The sequence below is a fragment of the Dendropsophus ebraccatus genome, chromosome 4 (assembly GCF_027789765.1).
Source record: "Dendropsophus ebraccatus isolate aDenEbr1 chromosome 4, aDenEbr1.pat, whole genome shotgun sequence".
Classification (NCBI taxonomy): domain Eukaryota; kingdom Metazoa; phylum Chordata; class Amphibia; order Anura; family Hylidae; genus Dendropsophus; species Dendropsophus ebraccatus.
In genome coordinates this window covers 114542051-114564258 of record NC_091457.1, presented here as the reverse complement: position 1 = coordinate 114564258, position 22208 = coordinate 114542051, and the positions used below count along the sequence as shown (strand labels likewise).

General features: G+C 43.0%; 1 protein-coding gene and 1 long non-coding RNA gene across 4 annotated transcripts in view; one reads left to right on the top strand and one right to left on the bottom strand.

Annotated features, from left to right (window-relative positions):
* LOC138789891 (uncharacterized) overlaps nt 1–2450 on the bottom strand; it is a 34408-nt gene extending 31958 nt beyond the window's left edge. For both annotated transcript variants that reach the window (XR_011362810.1, XR_011362809.1), the window contains exon 1: nt 2371–2450. This is a non-coding gene — a long non-coding RNA (uncharacterized lncRNA). The remainder of the gene's footprint in view (nt 1–2370) is intronic.
* A 4569-nt stretch (nt 2451–7019) lies between these two features.
* Nucleotides 7020–14215, top strand: LOC138788680 (serine/threonine-protein kinase pim-3-like). 2 transcript variants are annotated; one of them, XM_069966785.1, is made up of 6 exons: nt 7020–7268; nt 11723–11823; nt 12101–12151; nt 12242–12605; nt 12723–12899; nt 13259–14215. In XM_069966785.1, the coding sequence occupies exons 1-6, from the start codon at nt 7184–7186 to the stop codon at nt 13432–13434; spliced, it is 954 nt and encodes a 317-aa protein (XP_069822886.1). In that variant the 5' UTR covers nt 7020–7183; the 3' UTR covers nt 13435–14215. The 2 variants fall into 2 exon arrangements, with proteins under 2 accessions (XP_069822886.1, XP_069822885.1); XM_069966784.1 differs by lacking the exon at nt 7020–7268 and adding an exon at nt 9860–10258.
* The last annotated feature ends 7993 nt before the right edge of the window (nt 14216–22208 follow it).

Below are 22208 nucleotides of genomic sequence, written 5' to 3'. Positions count from 1 at the left end.
TCAGAATAATAAATTATTATTTTTGGGGTGTGGAACCAATTGTCTGCATTTCTATGATTTCTTATGGGAAAATTTGCTTTGGTTTAAGAGTGGATTTGGATTACAAGCACAGTTCCGGAACGAATTATGCTCGTAATCCAAGGCACCACTGTAGTGGTATCTATATATACCTGTATATATATTTGATTTTAACAGCATTTAGTGACATGCTTTACAGCCAGCCCCATAGACAACACTGGACAAGATATGTCCCATTAGGGTGAATGGAAAACATTACTGAGCATGAGCATGTTCTGTGACAATTGTTTGGACAACAATCTTAAAGCGAATGTATTACTAGGTGCATCACTACGGGCTTTTTAAATGAACAGACTGGCGCCGCCGCATGAATATTGGTGGTGCAGGCCTTTCTATTCCCTAGCACCAGCTCAGCAAAAAGCACTTTAGGCAGGCCCGCTGGCCCCCAGTGTAATGAAACCCCCTTCCCAATGGAATCAATGGAGCCGCAACACAGAAGGGAAGAAGATTGACAGTGGGGGCCTCCAGTGTTTAATGCTGGGCTGGTGCTAAGGAATACCCAGCCAGTTCAAAAAAAGACCATGGCACCACCATCCCCGTAAAGGGTCTGCAAAAGACCATTGATCTCGCTGATTGGCATTTGTTTTTGCGGCAATGTTGGGCAAAGTAAAACTGCCCTAAGAGACTCACGTGCCTCTGAGGCTGTCAAGCCAACCCACTATTATAGCCATTATAAGACATTTCTATGTCAAGTATTGCTCTGCCATGTAGGGGATCCCCAAGACAATGGGCCCAAACTGTGTCTGGTTAGAAGACCTGGTGCTGGTGTGTTATAGGAACTTTATAAAGGACTGTCCTACTTGAGGCGTGCCCAGATACAAGAGACTGAGTTGCCAGGGATTGGCCTAAGTCCATAAGGGGGTGGATAGAGGGAGCTGGCCTAGGTGTGATTGACATGGAGTTAAATGAACAGCAAACCTACAGAGTTGTGTTTGAAGCGCTAAACAACAATGTCTCTCCTCTTACTGTTCTAGTCTGAATTTGTTGTCTAAAAGTTGGTTAAGTCTTGAGTTCTGCAAGTTACTGTGAATCACTTTCCACCTCCTTAACAGAACTTATGGGCCTGCCACCTCAATCGATCGGTGTCATTCAGTACATGTCCACCTAAAAGAGGAATAACAGACACTATGTGAGACTTTCACATAGTCACTAGTTATATACTACAATCATCTAAACAACCAGTCTTAGGCTGGCCATACACATCAGATTAGTGGCAGCTGAATCAGGCCTGCCAACTTTCCCCAGATTATGTTAGGAGAGAAAAGGATTGGGCATGATAGAGTTTAAGCACCCCATCCTGTTTCACATGTGTGTATTATGACTGCTAGTCCCAGCTCCAACTACAGGTCTGAATGGAAGGCTTAATCACAATCTTTGGCTAGGTTCACACTGCGTTTTCAGCATCCGTTTAACGCATCCGTTTTTTGAAAAAAACGCATAAAAAACGGATTGCAAAAAACGGATTCATTTGTGTGCATACGTTTTTCCATTGACTTCCATTATAAAAAAAAACGGATCCGTTTTTTTTTTGACGGACCAAAACGGACAAAAAAACGTTGCTGACCCTATTTTTCTGGACGTTAAAAAAAACGGATCCATTAAACGGATGCTGAAAACGCAGTGTGAACCTAGCCTTTGATTACCTCAGTTTGGGTCATTGGAAACAGGCCAGGACTGACTGGATGCAAAAATGAGTATGTCATACTCATGTGAAACCAGCCTTAACAGGTGATGCATAAAACAGATGCTCCTGGAAAAAATGCAGATCACAATAAAACCTGGTATATAAAGTGAGCATGTCCCCAAAACCACTAATTCTAAAACCAGTGCTCCAGGGAGGTATGTTTTGACCTTTGTCACCTCTGGCCATGAAGATGGCTGGGGGTGGGGAGGATTAGGATCAGCAAGCACCTGCCGATCATTGTGGGGGTGGTGAGTGCAAGATATAGGGCCTTTTTAGATAAAACAGCAGCTTGTTGGGACGCTCCAGTTCGGTTAGTAGGGAATGGGTTTTTGTTCTATAGAACTGGCAGTAGAATTGGAATATCTGCGCCATGAGAGAGGGGGACCATTATGCGTTTCGCACCAATCCCTGGTTTTAATGCAGTTGCCCTCAATTCTATAGCACAGAATAGGCAGTAGAGAGGAAAGCAGAGTTCATCATGATTAAATAGAAATCTCAGCGCTGGCTTTAAGCACAGTCATAGATCTTTCTGACATGTATAAATTGCTTTCTGTGCGAACATACAGGTAGCCTATATCAATAAGCATATACATTAGATGTTAGCATACCATATGACTACAGCTGCTCCCCAGGAGCAGATTCTCCTTTTAAATCAATGTGTGCAGCCTGGAGACCTCTCAGCTTCACATCCTCTACAAGAACCTAGAGCCATGAACAGATAGAGTGATTGTTAGCAGAGGAAGAAGTGGTGAACTTACCATGGAGACTGAACCAGCCCTGTCCTAATTGTCCCCACTGACCTCTTGCGGTCATATCACTCATGTAGTGAGGTTGGTGCGGTCATTAGAATAAGCTGTTTACACAGTGGCTGCAGTGACTGTGTCCAGTACAGTTTATTAGAAGAATTACAGGATAAAACATTGCAGCATCTCACTGTATATAAATAGTTATAATGAGTCAATTAACCCCTTGTAAGACAGAGGTTAAACTTCCAGGTGATTCCAAGGCATGCATCTTATAACACTCATAGCATTTTCTGCTTTTTTTGTTTTGCATGTATCTTCAATTTAAAGTAGAAGTCTAACCATATGAAAGATTTGACAGCCAGAAGGGAAAAAAAAAGGGGGGGGGGGGGGGGGGGAGTACATAATAAACAATCATTACTCAGCTCCCCCATGCCTCTAGTGCTGGCTTGCCACTCTGGGATCTCTTGCTGCTCGAACATCACAACCTGGCTGATGGACTGCCCGTATAGCCAGTTAGTTACTAGGGCGGACCGCCACTAGTCACCGATTGGCTGAGCGTACAACTTATCAACCGGGTAGGTATCCCCACCTGCTGTTAGTTTCCCTTTAAGTACAACCAAGGGAGAGCATGTGGTTAAAGGGAAATGGTTAAGAGGTCTATATCCAGCCTGAAAGAAAATTCTGATTATGGGTGCGTTCACACGTACAGGATTCGCAGCAGATTTGATGCTGTGCTGTCATTTAGTTACATTGATATCTGCATCATCAAATCTGCTGCGGATCCTGTTCGTGTGAACGCCCCTTTGCTCAAAGTTTGAAGCCGGACCTGTCAGCTCCTTTTGGCTGACTAAAGTAAAAGGCAGTGTATAAAGAGCTTCTCACCAACTTGTTACATATGCTAACTTATTAGTTTCCTTTTTTGTATAGTTATTTGTTTAATAGCGCTGATTCTCAGGGCCCTAGAAATGTACTGAATGTAGCCTAGTCTAAGGTGTCAAGGTTTGGCAAACACGTGCACTTTTATTTGTGATAGCTTACCTGTGCGAATTTACAAAATATCTGACACAGTTATTTGCTTTTGGGATTTTGATGCCCGTTTGTAACTGTAATAGAGGGCTTCTTACCCTGAACTAGGAGATATAACTCTTATTTCAATCTGTCCCTCCAGCACTGAGATACAGTATAAGCTTTAGAGGTTTTATGTAAATTGGGAGATAAGCCCACGTGATGTTCTCCTGGGCTTCAAAAGCCCAGCAATAAGAGCGAGTGCTGACATGCAAGCTTTACGTGTCAGTGCCGAGACCCCCACCAATCTCTAGTTATAGCCAGGGGAAGCGCACATCAACCCACTTCACTCTCCTGCTCGCAGTTCAGTCTAACTAATTGGAGGAGGCAGGCTTCAAAGACTTATAATCGAGCCCAACATCACTGGATGTCATTTTGGATTCAGGTAACACAAACCTCCCCACAGAGATGAGCAGCACCAGAAATGTCCGGTCACTGCTCATTTACTCTAAAACTCCATAGAATTAACAAATATGTGCACACTGTAACTGCTAACAGAAAGATCTCTTGGTAGACACATTTTATGTCCACAGCGGGTAGTACACACTGCAATGGCACTAGGCATGCGTCCCAATACAGCAGAATATATGATCTGAGAACAAGTCCTGGGTGTAATAATAATTCTCCCTCCATACAGGGGGTCACTTACAACTAATTACTTCACATTTATTGCTTCCTCATGCAAGTAGCGTCTCTGCATCATCAGAGTTATGTTGTTTTGTTGCCTTGAGATATAACACAAAGCTGCCGCCTGGATACAAAATGTACCAATACACAGAGCATTGCAAAGATACATCACACCCAGAGCAACACAAACAAACAAAGTCATGTGCAGCAACATATCTGAAACAAAGAAGCAGATTAACCTGGAAGCAGCAAGAAACTAATAACTAAAAATAACAGGAAATTCACATCAAAAACTATATTTGAGAATAATATTGTTATATAGCCGATATCGGCATTGCTACCTAAATGGGAAGAGCACATCAGTGCAGATACCTGCCATTACTCTAGTCAGTTCCCACCCTGGAAGAGCCAGAACGTCCATTAAGTAGGCACTGTTCTTCATTTCTACTACGGTGTTGCAATAGAGACTTATGGCTCACAGGTTACATGGAGGTAGTCTGAACAGCGATCCTTCTAACATGAAGGAAAGCTCCAAAGACCCAACCAAGTAAAAACCGAGTAAAAACCAAGTGACATTATAACAAGGTTACAGCCTTTTTAAGGGAAACCCCTTTAAAGTCAGAGAGTTTGTATAGTCCTTTATGTTTATGTATATGGGACTTTCACGTTGTTATGACTGTTGCTCTGTAGCATTCTTACATTTCCTCTTTTTTATGACAAACACTACAGATCTGCATAAGAACTATGAAGGGCAGCAATGGCATCTGGCCTGTAGAGTGTGTGAAGACACGTATCGGCTACATTCCTGAGCACATATACTAGATTATAACCGAGCCGACCTATTATAACTGCCTGGGGTGCACGTGCATTCCGGCTCCAGAAGGCAACGTGTTTAGTATTGGCATTAATACGTGCACTGCTTCCAACTGGAATGTCCCCCAATGAGGCATGGATACTGCATTTTAATGCAAATTGCTGCATTACATGAATAGGCCATGTTCACACATTGCAGTCACAGCAGCCAGCCAAACCCCCCCACACCACCACCACCATTTCGTCACCAATAGCCACGTGATATTGCCAAGGCTAAACTGCAATACAGCTCAGCAATTGGGAACAGTATGGGGTGTGGCTTTAGCTGCATGGGGGTGACCTCAATGTGGGGACGCAGCTAAAAGATCTGACTTTTACGGAGGATCCTTCTTAAAAATCAGTCTTTGTCTGTGAAGCTTTTAGGGCATGTGCTCACTACAAAAAAAGAGGCAAAAATTTCAAGCGGATTCCACCGTACGCCACCCTGCTTGAAGTTCCCCCCGTCCCATAGGCTCCATTATATTCGCAGGCAGGTTCCACCATCTGCTCAAAGAATTGACATGTCAGAACGGATGTAGACAAGTGTAGAACGGATCCTATGGGATGGGGTGGAACTTCAAGCAGCAGCGGAATCCGCTTGAAGTTCTCTGCCGTCGTGTGCAAATGCCTTTATTGTGTGCTAAAAAATGTTTAAAATTTTTATAATTTTTTTGTTGGATAGTTTGCCATACATGGGAGCTTCTAGTGCAGTAAAAATGGTAACGGTCACCATCCTTAATTGTTAATTATTGCCATGTGAGATACCAATATATGGTGCTGCAGTGATGGGTCCTATCAAACCTAAGTAATTACTGCTAATGAATGAACCTAAATCAAAGCAGGGTCACCTCCGGCTGTCAGTTCATTCCTTGTCTAGTGACGTGGGGGGTTGGGTCCCAATACTAGAACAAGAGGCAAGAATAGGATTAAATCACATCTCCCCCAGTTGTAGATCCAGTAATTGTGAATGCACTCTCTAGGGAGGGGATGGGTCACCATCTGTATTTTAGTTGCACCACCCACCAGCATTGCAAAATATGATATCTCAATAAAAAGGAGCTATGATGTTATACTGACACAGTAAGGTTCCATACCAAAAGTGAAGTTATCACTTTAATGAAATTGCACTAGATTGTAAGAACCCTCCATTCAGATTACATGACACTCAAGCGAGCTTTAACATGCAGTTAGTCAATCAGTGCGGCAAATCCTTTTTTTTATGCAGAATCTGCAGAAGTGAGTTTAGGGTGGACACTTTTCAGTAAGACATTTTTAATTGCATGTTACTGGGGTTACAAAAACTTCATACACATGCATGGGAAGCAACTGTCAGATCTGACAGGGATTTTTCTTTGCACTGAATGCATGTCAAATGTCAAAACTAACATGCGTGATCAGGGCCCAAAGAGATACTCAGACCGTGCAGCTCTGCTGTGGTTTTTACCATGTGCATTGGAACTACTGCTAGCAGCAAAATGGAAGAAATTTGCAGTAAAACCACATATATTCACGTAGTCATCGAAATTGCCCCTGTTATGCATTTATTGCAATAAAAAATGCACTGTGTGAATACTGTGTTAAAATAAATGCCACCCATAAACAGCTGTTTGTCAACTTTAAAAGTTTTGACTGGTCATAAAATCCCAACATGTAAAGAAAGATTTGTGTAAGGTCTATGGCTAGCTTCAGCTGATCAAGTAAAAGACCCAGTGTAATAGGAACTGTTGTAATGTTCACAGGCGAAGAGAGGAAAAAAAAAAAAAAACACGCACTGGCGTAGAGGTAAGCACACAGGCGCCCCAGCAGCTGGAACAATAAGAGGTTTGAAATAAAAAGAATGCTGTAGTTGTATGGAAGCATGAAGCTCCATACTTAGTCACTGATGGGTGGGTAGGCGTGTAACTTTACCCTCCCCCAGACCCTCCCCCTACCTCGCTGTCAGCAGTGTCATGTTGCAGAGTCCTTGAGCCTCAGTCAATGTGAACGCTGCTATCTTAGAGGACTGATCATTCTTGGACTAGACTAGCAACTGGACTTCCAAGTGTCAGCAGGGAAGGCGGAGAGACTGGAAAAGATACTACAGCAAGACAGTCAACCTTCAACCAGATCGCGTCCTGCTGATACTGCCACCATGTCATCGGTACAAGTCATCTACCATCAGAAAATCCACAATTACCTCCTGAATTCTGTATTCCCCAAAGATGATCTTCCAGCTGGTGAGTCTCATTTTGCTACGTTGTATCGGTGGCCGGTACCTAGAAAATAGTATGTTGCAAATGTAATTGTAATTGAAAATGTAAGTTTTTTTATTTTTATTTTTTATAATATTTACAAATGTATCCGTGTAATATTGTGAATGTGAAGGCTGACGGAGCACATGATGTCTTCATAGGCTATAAATATTAATGCACGAGTGTGATTCATAACACAAGGTTTCTGCATCATATGCACTGAGGGGATAATTGTAGAGAAGAGATTATGACAGCTCCAAACTCAATATTATACTGGAATATCATGTGATCTGCCACAGCAGTAGCGGTGGAACATCTATGAGATGTGTACAGAGAGAGGGGGGATGTTAGGTAACCACCGGGGAAGCCTATGTGTGCAAAGGGAACCACGCCATCTGTGCGATATGATATTATAACCCTGTCGTATTCTATAATGTCTACCGGTCTAGTGCTACTCCTAAACACCTCATATGATATATAAACACATAGATGACATGGGGGGCTGGGGGTCCCTGCGCTTGGTGTAACACAGCACGCAGATAAGATGGATGACGTGTCGTGTTTGCAGCTGGTGTTATCCCAATACTCATCTATGCATCTATTAAACTCAGGAGCTTACAATCAAAGCTGCAGGAGGGTGCTACAATACTGAATGTCATGATATAACACCGGTATTAACCAGGTTAATGGATGCCGAGCTCCTGCCTTTTACACAGCGCAAGGGGTAGACCTGTAGAAATCTATTTATAGCAGGCTACGTGCGTTAACCCATTAATAGTTGATTATTTTTAAAACCTCCTTCCTTTTTTAAAGATTACAGATTATTTATTTTTCCATTTGTGTCTCTGTCGGCACTCGCCCATTTATAATAAACATGGCAGATGACTGAACCTGCACATTCCCCACTGGGGTTCGCTATTTACACCAGACCCTATCTTTGAAGATGCAAGATTACATAAGAGTATTAGGAGATGGAAACCCAATGTAAACAAACGCCCTATCTGCTCAGGATAGAAGCCGCCACCCCTGCCGATAGACTATTCAGCGCTTTGGTTGGCTCGGCGCTGTTTTTATCTTTTACAGCATGGTGACACCCGGTGACATTAACACCGGTTTATAGAAGGACGTTGTATAAAAAAAAAATGGCTTCTAAATGCATGATATTGACGGTAAATTACAGGGAATGGCTTTGAAATAGATACTTTGCTGCTAGGGTGGAAATGCCTGGCATTCCAGGGGAATATAGGTGAAAGATCTAACCGGTATTTTAAGTGCGCAGAAGGGTTTGGGCGGTATTACAGGGCATCAGCGAGGTTAACAGAATTTCACTGACATATCTGGCAAGGAAAATGTCAACAGTGAGCTCATGACTGACCCCTGATGGCTGCTGGTGAAATCACACCGAGCTATAAAAAGAATCCTTATTATGTGGCGGGGCCACATAGCACGGCAGCAGCTCACACAAGGATCATTAGCACATTTACATACCTTCTAATTGGCGTCTTCTATACTAGGTGTGCACCGAGAGGGTTTCGGTGACGCTGGAGTCGTGAATTCCTTCTAAAATTAGATACGGCATGGAACGTAGACTTCCGAAGGGGAAATCCTACCAGCGACCTATATATTAATAGAAGGATCACATTGATCTATTACAACACAGCTGGATTTATTATTGATAACGACAACAACAAAAAGTTTACAAAAAGTTTCTAGCCTGCTGGGAGTTGTAGTTTTGCAACAACTGGAGACATAATGGATTTAGTAGCTTCAGTCCCTTTGAGTGATGGGACAAGTGTCAGGGAGCCACTTTAGGTGATAAATCAGTAACCTATAGGGACCTGTCATGGCTGCAATCCATCTTAGAGCGCCTTTGAAATACTATTCCCCTGCAGGCAGGGACACTATGTGCAAGTGGCAGGACTACATCTCCCAGCATGCAGCTGTCAGCCTATTCTGGGACTTGTGGTTGCAGGTACAGATTACTTTCTTGCACTTTAGCTATTGGGGCATGCTGGGAGTTGTAGTTATCCAGCAGCTGCAGGAGACAAATGTTTGGAGAGTGTGCAATGGCAGCTCACAAGTCTGTGCTAGGTTTCTGTGTCCTTTGTAGATGCAGCAGACCACCCAGCCTTGCACAATGCAGACCCCCTGCTGCCTCTCACCCTGTGTGGGGTGAGCTACCTCATGTGATCTCAGATTTGGCGCCATAACCAGGCCACACTCTCATCCTATAGGAATGCGGGGAGGGGGAGGGAGAAGTTTTCATGAAAGGAGACAAAGGTGCCCCGCAGCCATCCCCGTTACCAGCCATTGTTTAGTAAACCGAGATAAACTTCTCTTGCATAATAGCAGCCCGCACTTTACATGACTATTGTGCTGGAAAATTCCGCCTCTCCCCAGTCCCATGTGCCGCAATACAAACTACTTTACATTGTTATGAAAAAAAAAACCTGGCGGCTCCCGGATTAGCGGGAGGGGAGGAGCCAATCCCCGTATATTTGTAGTCACTCGCAAGCCACGCCCCATTCTCCTCGTTTGCATTCAAAAGCTTTGTCCTTACTGCGTTCTGATTGGCTACCCAGCCCAGCTCAAACGCGGGAATAGGACTCCCGGGACGCGCCCTGATTGGTCGCTCCCGCTCCGCCCTTGGACAATCCCTAAACGCTGATTGGTCCGCGCTGTAACCTCCCGGGGCGTTGATTGGTCTGTTCTTATACCCTGGGAATAATATACAATATTGTAAGCGCACAGCCCACACGTGGAGCTCGTTGTTCTACCGGCCGGCTGGAAGCGTGGTGTGTGGGTACGGCGGTGTACGGGGATCATCATGCTGCTGGCTACACAGGGACCCTTCATGGATCGCCATCATATGGCTCCTCTGCAGTGTTACTATAGGAATACCCCGGCGGCGGGCGCTGTCCATACTCCTACGTCCCCGGCCTCTGTGGCGGAGGAGCAGGGTAACATCACACCAGGTATACGGAGATCACCGTGCAATGCTGTGTACTCTGCGCTGAGTGGTTGTGCTCTGATAGTTTTCGTGCAGCTTTACCTGCAGTCCTATGTAAGTCACAGCTCACACATGGTGAGAGCAGCATGGATGGAGCCACATGACAAGCTCAGCGCTGCTACCTCTACCTGGTGGGCTGATAGCACACACATCTCTTGTATAAGGCTATAGCAGCATGGATCACCTCGCCTCTGCTACATCTATATCTGTTGGGGTTACACATGGATGGACATCTGTATGTGTCTGTGTTACACATGGGGCTCTGCTACATCAGTATGTGTCTGTGTTACACATGGGGCTCGGCTCTGCTACATCTGTATGTGTCTGTGTTACACATGGGGCTCGGCTCTGCTACATCTGTATGTGTCTGTGTTACACATGGGGCTCGGCTCTGCTACATCTGTATGTGTCTGTGTTACACATGGGGCTCGGCTCTGCTACATCTGTATGTGTCTGTGTTACACATGGGGCTCGGCTCTGCTACATCTGTATGTGTCTTTATAGTCATGTATATGTGGCTCATGCATTTAGTTACTTTGTGTTGTAGCTTTATGTTATCTATTGCATCCAGCACTACTATCTGATGCCCTCTGCTGGGATATCATTAGGTGACATTTGAGAGGAGAAGATGATAATGATGATTTTATAGATTATATTAGGATTATTATTAGTATTTTTATTATATTATCTAGTATCAGATGTTTGTATTTTGCAATGTGTGTGGCTTCAGGGACTCCATTACCAGAGCTGTCAATCTGCATTGGTCCCACATGGACTGCTGTGGCTCTAGGATGCCGCCTGGTTAGCGTTTTGTGGTCATTGATTAGATGAAGCCCTGTACGATGCTGATAGCAGAGCGGCCATCATTGATCGGTGGGCTAGGTGATGGCTATCTGCCTCTGCCTTGCTCTGCGCCTAGATTAGATGTGGTACCTGCATTGGGAGGCTGCAGCTATTGATCTGCCTAGGGGTGGGGGCGCTTTGCAGATGAGCTGCTGCTGCATGGAGTGAGAGCGCGTGTGGGTGTGGGGTGGTCTCCTCCTGAGGGAGGGGTTTCCCCGGGATACCCGCAGAGCTATGCTTGGGAAGGTAGGGAGGGGGGGGGGGGTTGCCTTATCCGCAGGGAGTCTCCCAGATCCTGCTGCTTTCTAGGAGATGCTGCTGGGGATGAGGCGGACACATTGGCCGGTGACTCACCTGCTGTATACATTTACATTCAGTGATGACTAAGAGGCTCGTGATCTGAGATCATCATCCGTGATGATCGGAGGCGATGGGGGTCTGTGCAGACCTCACGCCCTGATGGAGCAGCTCAGTATGATCTCTGTCCAGTCTCGTGATATATTTGCAGGTATATTTCATGCTGAATGTCTTATGTGTATTATTTCGGGAATGTTCCACTAATGTCCGTCCTTCTTTATCTCCACAGTAAAAGAACCTTTTGAGAATTGCTACCAAGTGGGCCCTGTCATTGGCACTGGGGGATTTGGCACAGTCTATTCTGGAGTCAGGCTGGCTGATAAGTTACCTGTAAGTTGTATTCTATACTATTATGTTTTGGGTTTGTTTTTTTTTTTAATGTACAAATGACATTTTACATGCTGGATTAATACTGCTATATTGTAGTATACACCATGTGGGTAGCATAGTATAGTTTTTTGGATACCCTGGACACAGTCAATACTGATAACAGGGGACAATAGATGCATACAAATTTAAGGGTAATCTAGTTTATGAATAGCTCATATAACTCTGTAATGCTTATCAGCATTGGATGTATGTTTAATGGCTATTCTTGCCTTTACAGGTTGCAATCAAACATGTATCAAGGGACAGGATTGGGGAAATGAAGCACATGGTAAGTTCACAAAAAAAAAATTGCTATATAATGTGTAGGGTGTAAGCCAAGCTCTGGACAGGTGTATTCATGGTTGCTTTCATGTTACAGAATGGAACCTTGGTTCCTTTGGAGATCTACCTTCTGAAGAAAGTGTCCACCAGCTGCCGGGGAGTGATCCGACTCCTGGATTGGTACGAGAGGCCGGATGGCTTTATAATAATCATGGAGCGACCGGAGCCAGTGCAGGATCTGTTTGACTTCATCACAGAGCGAGGAGCCCTCGGTGAAGAACTTGCAGCTAACTTCTTCCGTCAGGTGGTTGAAGCCGTGCGGCACTGTCACTCCTGCGATGTGGTTCACAGAGATATCAAAGATGAGAACATTCTTGTAGACCTAAGGACTGCTGAACTGAAGCTGATAGATTTCGGCTCTGGTGCCTTGCTGCGGGATGCTGTTTACACTGACTTTGATGGTAAGTGTCAGTCCATCTGAAAAACATAGGGAAAATGTAAACTTTTGGCTAAATCGTCTGCAAATGTAAGTTTTGCATTGTGAGTAAATCTATTATCCCTTATTGTGTCTTCTATAGGAACGCGCGTCTATAGTCCGCCAGAGTGGATCCGGTTCCATAGGTACCATGGGCGATCTGCCACGGTTTGGTCCCTTGGCATCTTGCTGTATGATATGGTCTGTGGTGACATCCCATTTGAACATGATGATGAAATTCTCAAGGGGAAGATCCAGTATCGCTGCAGGGTGTCTAGAGGTAAGAGTAGTCCTAAGCTGCTTTCATTTTTACAGTATATCTTCTCCACCCATCAAAAACCTATAGCTTGCCATGCATGGGGCACTTTCTTGCTGCCTGAACTACAAGTTATTGGGGAAGTCCCCAGTGGCATCACCACCAACCTTGATTGATAGATCTGTCCTTGTTGGGATATCGGTCAAGGCTGGTGGGACAGGCGGAAGCTGCCAGGGGCTGTCACTTGTGGTGCAGGCAGCATGAAAGTGATGACCAGTTACAAGTAAAGCCTTAACTGCTGTTTGATTAGTACACTCTAGTCACTAGTATACCCTTTTGTTTTTCAAAGCTGATTATTAAATGTGTGTGTTGTTCTTTTGCAGACTGCCAGAATTTGATTGAGTGGTGTTTGTCCAAGAGACCCTCTGACAGACCGACCCTGGAGCAGATTTTGTCCCATTCTTGGCTGTCCCAGGACAATCTTTTAGACCAAAAGGACAATAAAGTGTCTAGGAAAGTGGACCAAGAATCAACCAGCACAAGTCAGGAGAGCCTCTAACCCTATACAGAGACGCTCATGGAGCGAGACGGGAAGGATCTGTCGCAGTCCCGGTTGTGAATGGGCTGGCCTGGGCTTGTGCGTCCAGTCTACAAGCTTGGATTCCCGGTGGGATAGAAGGAGCTGTCCCACCAGAGTGTGACATACCTCGCTTGGGGGTCTTAAGAAGGGACTTTATTTTTTCTTTTTGTACCTAGAAAATGTGGTGACCTCAGACTGTGGACTTATTCCAGAGACCTCTCACTTTCCCAATAGACTTATGGGAAGGGTGTGAGCAAGCGCAGTGGGTGGGGGCGGGTAGCCCTGGATGCAAATGTGCGGGGGTTTTACTAGCAAGACTATACTGCATCTTGCTTTTCTAGTTATCCGCTGTATTGGGGTTAATTAGCTGCAGTTTACACTTGACGACATCATCATACATGTGTATGCTTTGAGTGCGCATCCAACTGGAACCAGTTATCCCATATTGACACTAATTTTCTATATGGACCAAGCAATAGCCGATATCAGCGACTAGACATCAGCCATCCTCAGCTCTACTGGCTGTAAAACCAGACCGGTTCCTGTTGTGGCTTCCATTTTTAACAGCCAAGTACATTGCAAAAGTGGTCTTAAGGTTACGTGGATGTCCTTGAAAACCCAGCCAGAATTGGGTTAGGCTGCAGAGCGGAGTTTTAATCCAACATTGTTGCAGGGAGTGTATGCCATTATGGCTGCATGTAAGCCAAGTACCCTGCATAACTTTTTTTTTTTTTTTTTTTTTTTTTTTTTTTTTTTTAATTTTCATCATCAAATAGCGATACATTTTGTTAAGAGGGGCTAGGACTTGTCTTAAAAATCACTGTTGGATTGAAGTTTGCCATGTCCTGTAGTGTTTTTTTTTTCTTATTTTTTTTTTTTTTTTTTAGATTATTGTAGAGCAATTAAATTTTACTGCTGCTCTAAAGGGGACCGGCACCATAACATCGTAGTGAGGGAGATAACTTAAAGGCTTCCTCAGGGTGAAGCAAGTATGAGATATTGATTTTTTTTTTTTTTTTTTTTAAGTAGCTGACTACTTGTCATACCTGTAGTCCACAGATCGACAATATTGGTCTGTTGCATAACAATGACTGCAAAGCCGGAAGCTGGTTTAGTGACGGTATCAATGCAATTTTTTGTTTCAACTGTTTCAGAGCCTTAACTTTTTTTAAAAACACATCCATGTCACTGAATGAATATTCAATTTTTTTCCCATGTATTTCTGATCCAGGTTTAAAAAAAATACTCCAGAACCTTGTACTGTTTTCATATTTGAACCCAAATGTATGATGTGCTTGGATAAAGTGCCCTTTAAGGGTGACATATTAGATATATCAAAGGCTTGCTTCTCCTCTATATGGCATATTTCATGTCTGATGTTCCATATAAAGTAGTGGCCAGTAAGGGTATGTAAGTGTTGCATTATATTCCCTCTAAATATCATGCCTTTCCCCCATGGGCTTATTTGGCTGAAATGGGATGTGATATAAAGAGGGATCAGTATGCTGCTGCTTCCTGATCTTCTGTCGATCCTCACCCCATAGGGTGGAGGTGAGTTTACTGTTGTCAGACCTCCAAAAAAAAAAAAACTTGCTCTATAGAAAGAGCTTATAATGCGGACTTGCATACCCATTGCACACCTAATGACATGTGGGAATTATTTTTTTTATGAGATTTTCTTTTCCCGTGGGTTGATTGTGTCTTAAATTTGTACACCAAGCCTGATCATTCCCACACTGAACAAAAAAGAACTAGGCCTTATGGCAGCATTTGCGTCGAGGTTTATATTGGGTACATACAGTACCCCACACAGTGTTCACTGGTCATGTCCTAATTTATTTTATTTAATCTATGTAACTTGGGCCTCATCTGACTTTTTCAATGAGGTCAATTTTATTTATAAAGAGAATTCTTTGTTTCCTTTGGAATATGAACGGTATTTATATATTTTTTTTTTTGTTACATTCTGGATTACAGAATTTTTGTCAGTTTTATTTAAGTGTTCAATTGTAACTATTTTCTTTTAATAAAACTTTTTTTTACAATGTGAAATGTTTGGTTACTAATGATACTAATTTAATGTTTAAATAGGGCACAAGCGATTATTGTGCATTCGAATAATGGTCTCAAACATGCTGCCTCTGAAGAGCAACTCCCACAGAATGGACGGTTGTTGTCCTACAGGATGCTATAGACAAACACTGGAACCTTTTACAGTACATTGAGGTGTCTTCACATGACTAGTGAAAAGTTGGCTAAACCCATCATAGTTGGATGGTTTGGTCAACTGTGTATGCCCCCCCCCCCCCCTTCTCACCCATCCAGTGATTTTGGATGCTCAGGCATGTTGAATTTCAACTGCTTAAAGGGGTTATCCAGCACTACAAAAACATGGCCAATTTTGCCCCACTCCTTGTAGTTTTGAAACTCTATTCCATTGAAGTAAATGGAGCTTAATTGCAAACCACACCTAAACTGGAGACAAGAGAGGGGGCAAAATGGCCATGTTTTTGTAGCACTGGATAACCCCTTTAAGCCAGGCATGGGAAACCTTTGGCTCTCCAGTTGTTGCAAAACTACAATTCCCATCATGCATACACAGCCAAAGCGAAGCTATTGAAGGTGCATGGCCACCTTGGCAGTGAAGGACTGCATAAGAGTGACCTTTGTATGCATACCCACATGTTCATCAATGACGAGGAAACATCTTTTATTATAACAGAGCATAGCCAGGGCAGAAGACCACCGACATTACAGCTTCTTCTGTAATATTTTATCCACAGCGATGTAAGCTATGTGACTATGTAAGAAAAGAAGGGGATTGGGCTAGTGATGGAGGATGTGCCAATAAAAGGGGTGTTCTAGTTATATCCAGCCCCTGTAGTGTCTAAAAGCCTGACATGCTTATAAATTGTGAGAAAACTTCTAAGACTAGGTTTTGTGGTGCAGCAATGGAATATCCAGCCAATATATAAGTGAGAAAACCAATCAAATGGGAATTGCGATTAATTGTAAAAGTAGTATACTGTAGTCTGCCAAACTGAAGCATACTCACCTCACCACTGCAGCATACTCACCTCGCTGCTCCAGCACACGTCCTTTCCCCTGATGTGTTTTTTTTCTGCTGTACTAGTGATGATCTGAATCCACTGCAGCCAATCAGCACTTCCATCTCAGTACTCCCAGATGTCAATAATGTGAATAGGCTGAATATTAGTCCAACCTCGGAATGGCTGCCGAAACTATGACTATGCGCAGAACAGCACAGCGTTGGCTACCTCCAACCTTATTATTGCCTGACTTATTTCTGGCACTTGTGTGACTCGCGCTGGACTTTTCACTACATTCCACTGGTAAAGTATGTCCCGGTAACACTGTGTACAAACACTGCATTGTTTGCATTCCAGTTGGGCAACTCTATATATGAGAAATTTTTAATCTACATAGAACTTTCCACGACACATACGTTAAGGCATCCCAGCAGGGAGTGCCCTATAGGTCTGCTGGCTGAAATTTGTGAACTTTATTCACAATATAACCAGGACACTTTGTACACCCAGCTGTTCTATAGAAACAAACTTTTTTTTTTTTTTACACTCAACTGCAGATCCCAGTTCGAACAAGGGTCTTAGGACCTGAACAAATAACATCATAGACCCTTGTGATGCTTTTAGTTTGCGTCATAAGACCCTTGGTCAGGTCAGAGTTTGCAGCAGTATTAAGCAATGTTTCCAAACATCTGTAATTTTGAGGTAAAAATACGGCCATATTTTCAAATGAAGTCAATAAGAAATTGGCCAGCAGTGCGCACACTGTGTAGAATAACAGCCGTAATTGATTATGTCCATCCAAATAATCAGCATGTTCCATATTTACCACCTGTTTTTTAAAAAAACAAAAACTGACTTTTTTTGTTGCTTTATTTTCACTCAAAATGGTTGTCCTATTTAGGTTTAATTTTACGGTGTGTGAACCTAGCCTTATACTCTAAGGCAGGGATGGGGAACCTTCAGCATTTCAGCCCTCCAGTTGTTGCAAAACTATAATTCCCATTATGCCTGGACAGCCAAAGCTTTAGCTGTCCAGGCATGATGGGAATTGTAGTTTCGCAACAGCTGGAGGGATGAAGGTTCCCCATCCCTGCTCTAAGGGTATGTTCACACTGAGGAATAGGTGAGTATTCAGTGAGTATTTGAAGAGGAAAGATTTCTGCTTGGAATTCCTCGCCTAATCAGCTCTGGCAGAATAGGGGAAAAATTTCTGCAGAATTAAGCCCCCATTGACTTCTACAGGATTCTTCTAGCAGAATCCGCCCTAGGGCTGAGTTCACACTACGGAACCCGAGCGGAGAATTTCCGAAGGATTCTGTAGTTCGTACCCGACACCATTCTATGGGCGGTCCTATTCCGCTATCCGCCAAAAGAATTGACATGTCAATTCTTTCGGCGGAATGGGGAAGCCGCCTGTGCTTAGAAAGGTGTCTATGGCATGGGCAGAGAGGCGCGTGGCCGTGAACTGGTACGAGCTACAGAATCCGTCGGAAATTCTCAGCTCTGGTTCCGTAGTGTGAACCCAGCCAAAGAATTGACATGTCAATTCTTTGGGTGGAAAGCTGAGCTGGGGCAGTGTGAACAACGGAAATCCTATTAAACACAATGGGACATTGCTCTGTACATATTTTACTGGAGGAATTTCAAGCAGAAATTAAGAGCGGATAATGCATTCATTCCTTACCTATTCCTCAGTGTGCACATACCCTAACTGTGACTAATGAATGCTGCCCCACTGTGTTTAGATAGATAGATAGATAGATAGATAGATAGATAGATAGATAGATAGATAGATAGATTAGATAGACAGACAGACAGACCGCAGAAAGCAGCACAACTCAATCCAGTAGATTTGGGTGCCAGCAGGTTCAGCCTTGACCAAAGACTCATGTAGCTACATCCAGCTGCAGGTGATTTCTTGGATGTAGATCGAGGAGAGGGAGATAGACAGATAGGAGAGAGATGTGAGATGGATATACGTTACTGTGTATATATGAGTATATAAGTTTTTGTTGCGGCAATGAAAGCTGACACATCCTGCAACCTTTAGAGAGAACAGCCAGTGCTAAGTGGTCCAGGAGGGAAGCAAATCAATAATTCAGATAAAATTAGTCAACACTTCCTGAGCAGACAGAATGAAGAAAAACAAATTGCCTGGGGAGAGCGGTTTGGAGGAGGGGTGGGGGGCAGCTGAGATTGTGAATCATGTGCTGTTATCTCTGATATTGCTGGGACCTAATAGAAGGGCGATTCCTCTCCAGCTGTTCCTAACATTGTGTTTGCAAACATTATCTTTAATAGCGCAAGTATTGTTTCAATTTCTCATTATTTTCAAGATCTCTGCTTCCCGTTGATGAATAAAACTTATTTATTTAAACTTAGGGAAGCCATCATAGACCTAGATCATTTATCAATTCATCATGGAAATCTTTGGGGGTCACAGCTCATGTCTACATGAAATATGAAATGGTAAGCGCCAATAATTGTAAGCAAAGATCCTTATTGTAAATTCTATAAATTTTCACATTCTAAACTACAAAAGTTGAGATATCCATGGTTAGCTTATAGTAGGTTTCCAAATATCCTCACCTCACCTTCTAGTATGAGACATCACATCACACTATAATTATAGAATAGCTGAAGCAATCATTTTCGAGATCTCTGTTGTCACTGAATGGCAACAATGTTTTCATACACAGAAACCTTGTACATGTCACATTTGTGGGTGTGTTACAATCTAAACAATTTAATTGTCTATAAGGCTCCATGGTGATCGCTGCTTGTTTACAATTTGCCGTAAAATCTCGGCATTACCGTGAATTCTTGGTATTGTTCTACAAATTATTAAAGTAGGGAAACATTACAGTGTACCTGTTGTTATAACTAGAGATGAGCGGACCGTCCGACCATCGGCACTCTCTCATGCCTTTGATCCCGGCCGCATACTTGCGCTCCCGCGAAAATGCGGCCAGGATATTCCAGGGAATTCAACAGGGATTCCCTGGAATATCCTGGCCGCATATTCCCATGAGCGCAAGTATGCGGCCGGGATCAAAGGCATGATGAGAGAGCGAACTGCTTTCGGACCAAAAGTCCGAGCAGTTCGCTCATCTCTAGTAATAACTTTCAAAATCTAAATCAACAGTAAATGTGATATAAAGCAAGTTTGCAATTTACATTCATTATTTTATTTTTTTTTATCATGGAAAACACAGCACTTCCTGTCTCCTGACTTTTTTTCTCAAAGAGTCAGAAAACAAGAAGTCCTGGGTATCCCAGGCCATCTGAGCACTCACAGAGAGAAGGCAGTCATGTGATTGACAGACACATTGAGCCGTGACTCTCTGTACTGGCCGGAATTCCTGTGTTTAGTCTTTTTTTCAACCAGAACATCTGCCCTTAGGAGACTGGACCTGAATTTCTGGTAAGTACAGGGTTTTTTTACAGCATGATAACAACAAAAAAAATAATGAATGTATATTGCAAACTTGCTTTATATCACATCTACTGTTGGTACAACTTTTAAAACCTAAAACGACAGTGACACTTTAACCTCTTAGGGACCTGCCGCGATCCCGACTGCTATCTGCAGCACGGGACCGCGGCCATTAGCGGGATTTATAATTAACACTGTTAGATGCAGCTGTTAAGCATGACAGCTGCATCTAACAGTGTTAAATGCATCCCATCCTTGGTGTCTAGTGGCGGGATATCCCCCCCCCCCCCCCCCACCGCGTGGAGGGGGGATCCCTTGGTCTTGCCGGGCCTCAGCGATGTATTGACGCTGATCCTGGCTCAGTATTCTATTGCAATGGTCTGCAGCAGACCAAAGCAATAGAGCACTGATCTGATGGATCGTGCTTTATTATACAGCTACACTGATCTCTATGTGAGATCAGTGTAGCTGTATTAGAAACCCCCCTTTTCCCATTTTATAAATAAAATAAATAAATAAACATGTTTGGTGTCGCTGCATGCGTAAGCGCGCAAACTATTAATTTATCACATTCCTGATCTCGCACGGTAAACGCATTTTTGGTCACATCAAATCCAGAAACATTGTAATGAAAAGCGGTCAAAAAGTCGCATATATGCAATCAAGGTACCCATACAAAGAACACATCATGGCGCAAAAATGACACCTCAATCAACCCCATAGACCAAAGAATAAAAGCGCTATAAGCATGGGAATAGAACAATTTTAGAGAACATTTTTTTGCTGTAGAAGGTTTTATTTTTTTAAAAGCCATCAAATATTATAAAAGTTATGCAAGTTGCATATCATTTTAATCGTACCGACTTGAGGAACATGTATAACATGTCAGTTTTTCCACAGCACAAATGGCATAAAAACGAAAAAACCCCAAAGAAAAAGAATTGCGTTTTTTTTTTTTTTTCAATTTCAGCTCACATATAATTTTTTTCTGGTTTCGCAGCATATTTTATGCAAAAATTAAGTCTGCCATTGCAAAGTACAATTAGTGGCGCAAAAAATAAGGGCTCATGTGGGTTTCTAGGTGAAAAAATGCAAGTGCTATGGCCTTTTAAACACAAGAAGGAAAAAACGAAAATTGGCTCCGTGCTTAAGAGGTTAAGGCCACATATAAGTGGTGGTAATAAGCAATTCATAAGTGACTAAAGGTTTTGGGGAAAGAGATTCTCTGATCACCAGATTGTACCAACCACTGAGAATCGAAAGAAAAAATGTCAAAATTAATTTAGAGAATTACATTTTGGTCATATATTAAAGATTTCAGAAGACCTTTTTCTCAACCCCTTCGTTCATGGTTGGTCTGTGAAGGTTGTTGTCTTGGATGACAATGCCGTAGCATTAGGCAACAATCTAGATAATATGCGATTCATCTGTGGCTTGATCTGCCGTCAGGCCTGAGTTTCCATTGGCTTGAAGAACTGTCCAAGTATGGCATCTGACAACAACCATAAAATCCAGCATGGTAGATCAATGTATTCACAGAGGTTTTCTAATGGTCAGGCTCTGTCATGCATGTTAGTGGCACAAAATGGAGCAGAAGGTCAGCAGTAAATGATCTAAATTAGCCGTTTTGGCAAAACTTGCTTCATGATGTCTCCCAGATGGGAATCAAAAGTATAAGAGTATAAGACACATGAACAAGACATCAAATGGCTGCAAGGTTTACATGTAAGGGATGTACATGTAGGCCCCAATCACTTCAGGTGTCTGGCATCTGTAACCAGGGCTCGCCAGTATACAATGGCATACAGTCTTGCTAGGTTCCCAATGTATAGTGGGGACAGATGGCAAAAGTGGGGGGTGAGAAGGGGGAGTGGACCCTTCATGAATACAGAGGACTCATAAATATGAGATGACTGTATTCTGTTACGATTCCTAAAAGCCAAATGGTGCAAAAAAAAAATTTTTGACACTTTGGTTACTCGTAGTACGGACCTGTAGCTGTTATAAGCTGCGCTTACCCAGGGCTGTATATTCAGCTGACAGATCCATTTTAAAGGGAACAGATGTGCTTACATTCTAGAGGTGAGTCAGCATTTATGTAAATGTATCCAATATAGTGGGGGATGGGACTGTATACAATGACCCTAACTAAAAGAAATGGTAACAAGGCACCACATTTTTAACTTAGTGTACAAGCATATTTAAAAATAACTTAAAGGGGTTATCCAGGCTTAGAAAAACATGGCTGCTTTCTCTCAGAAACAGCA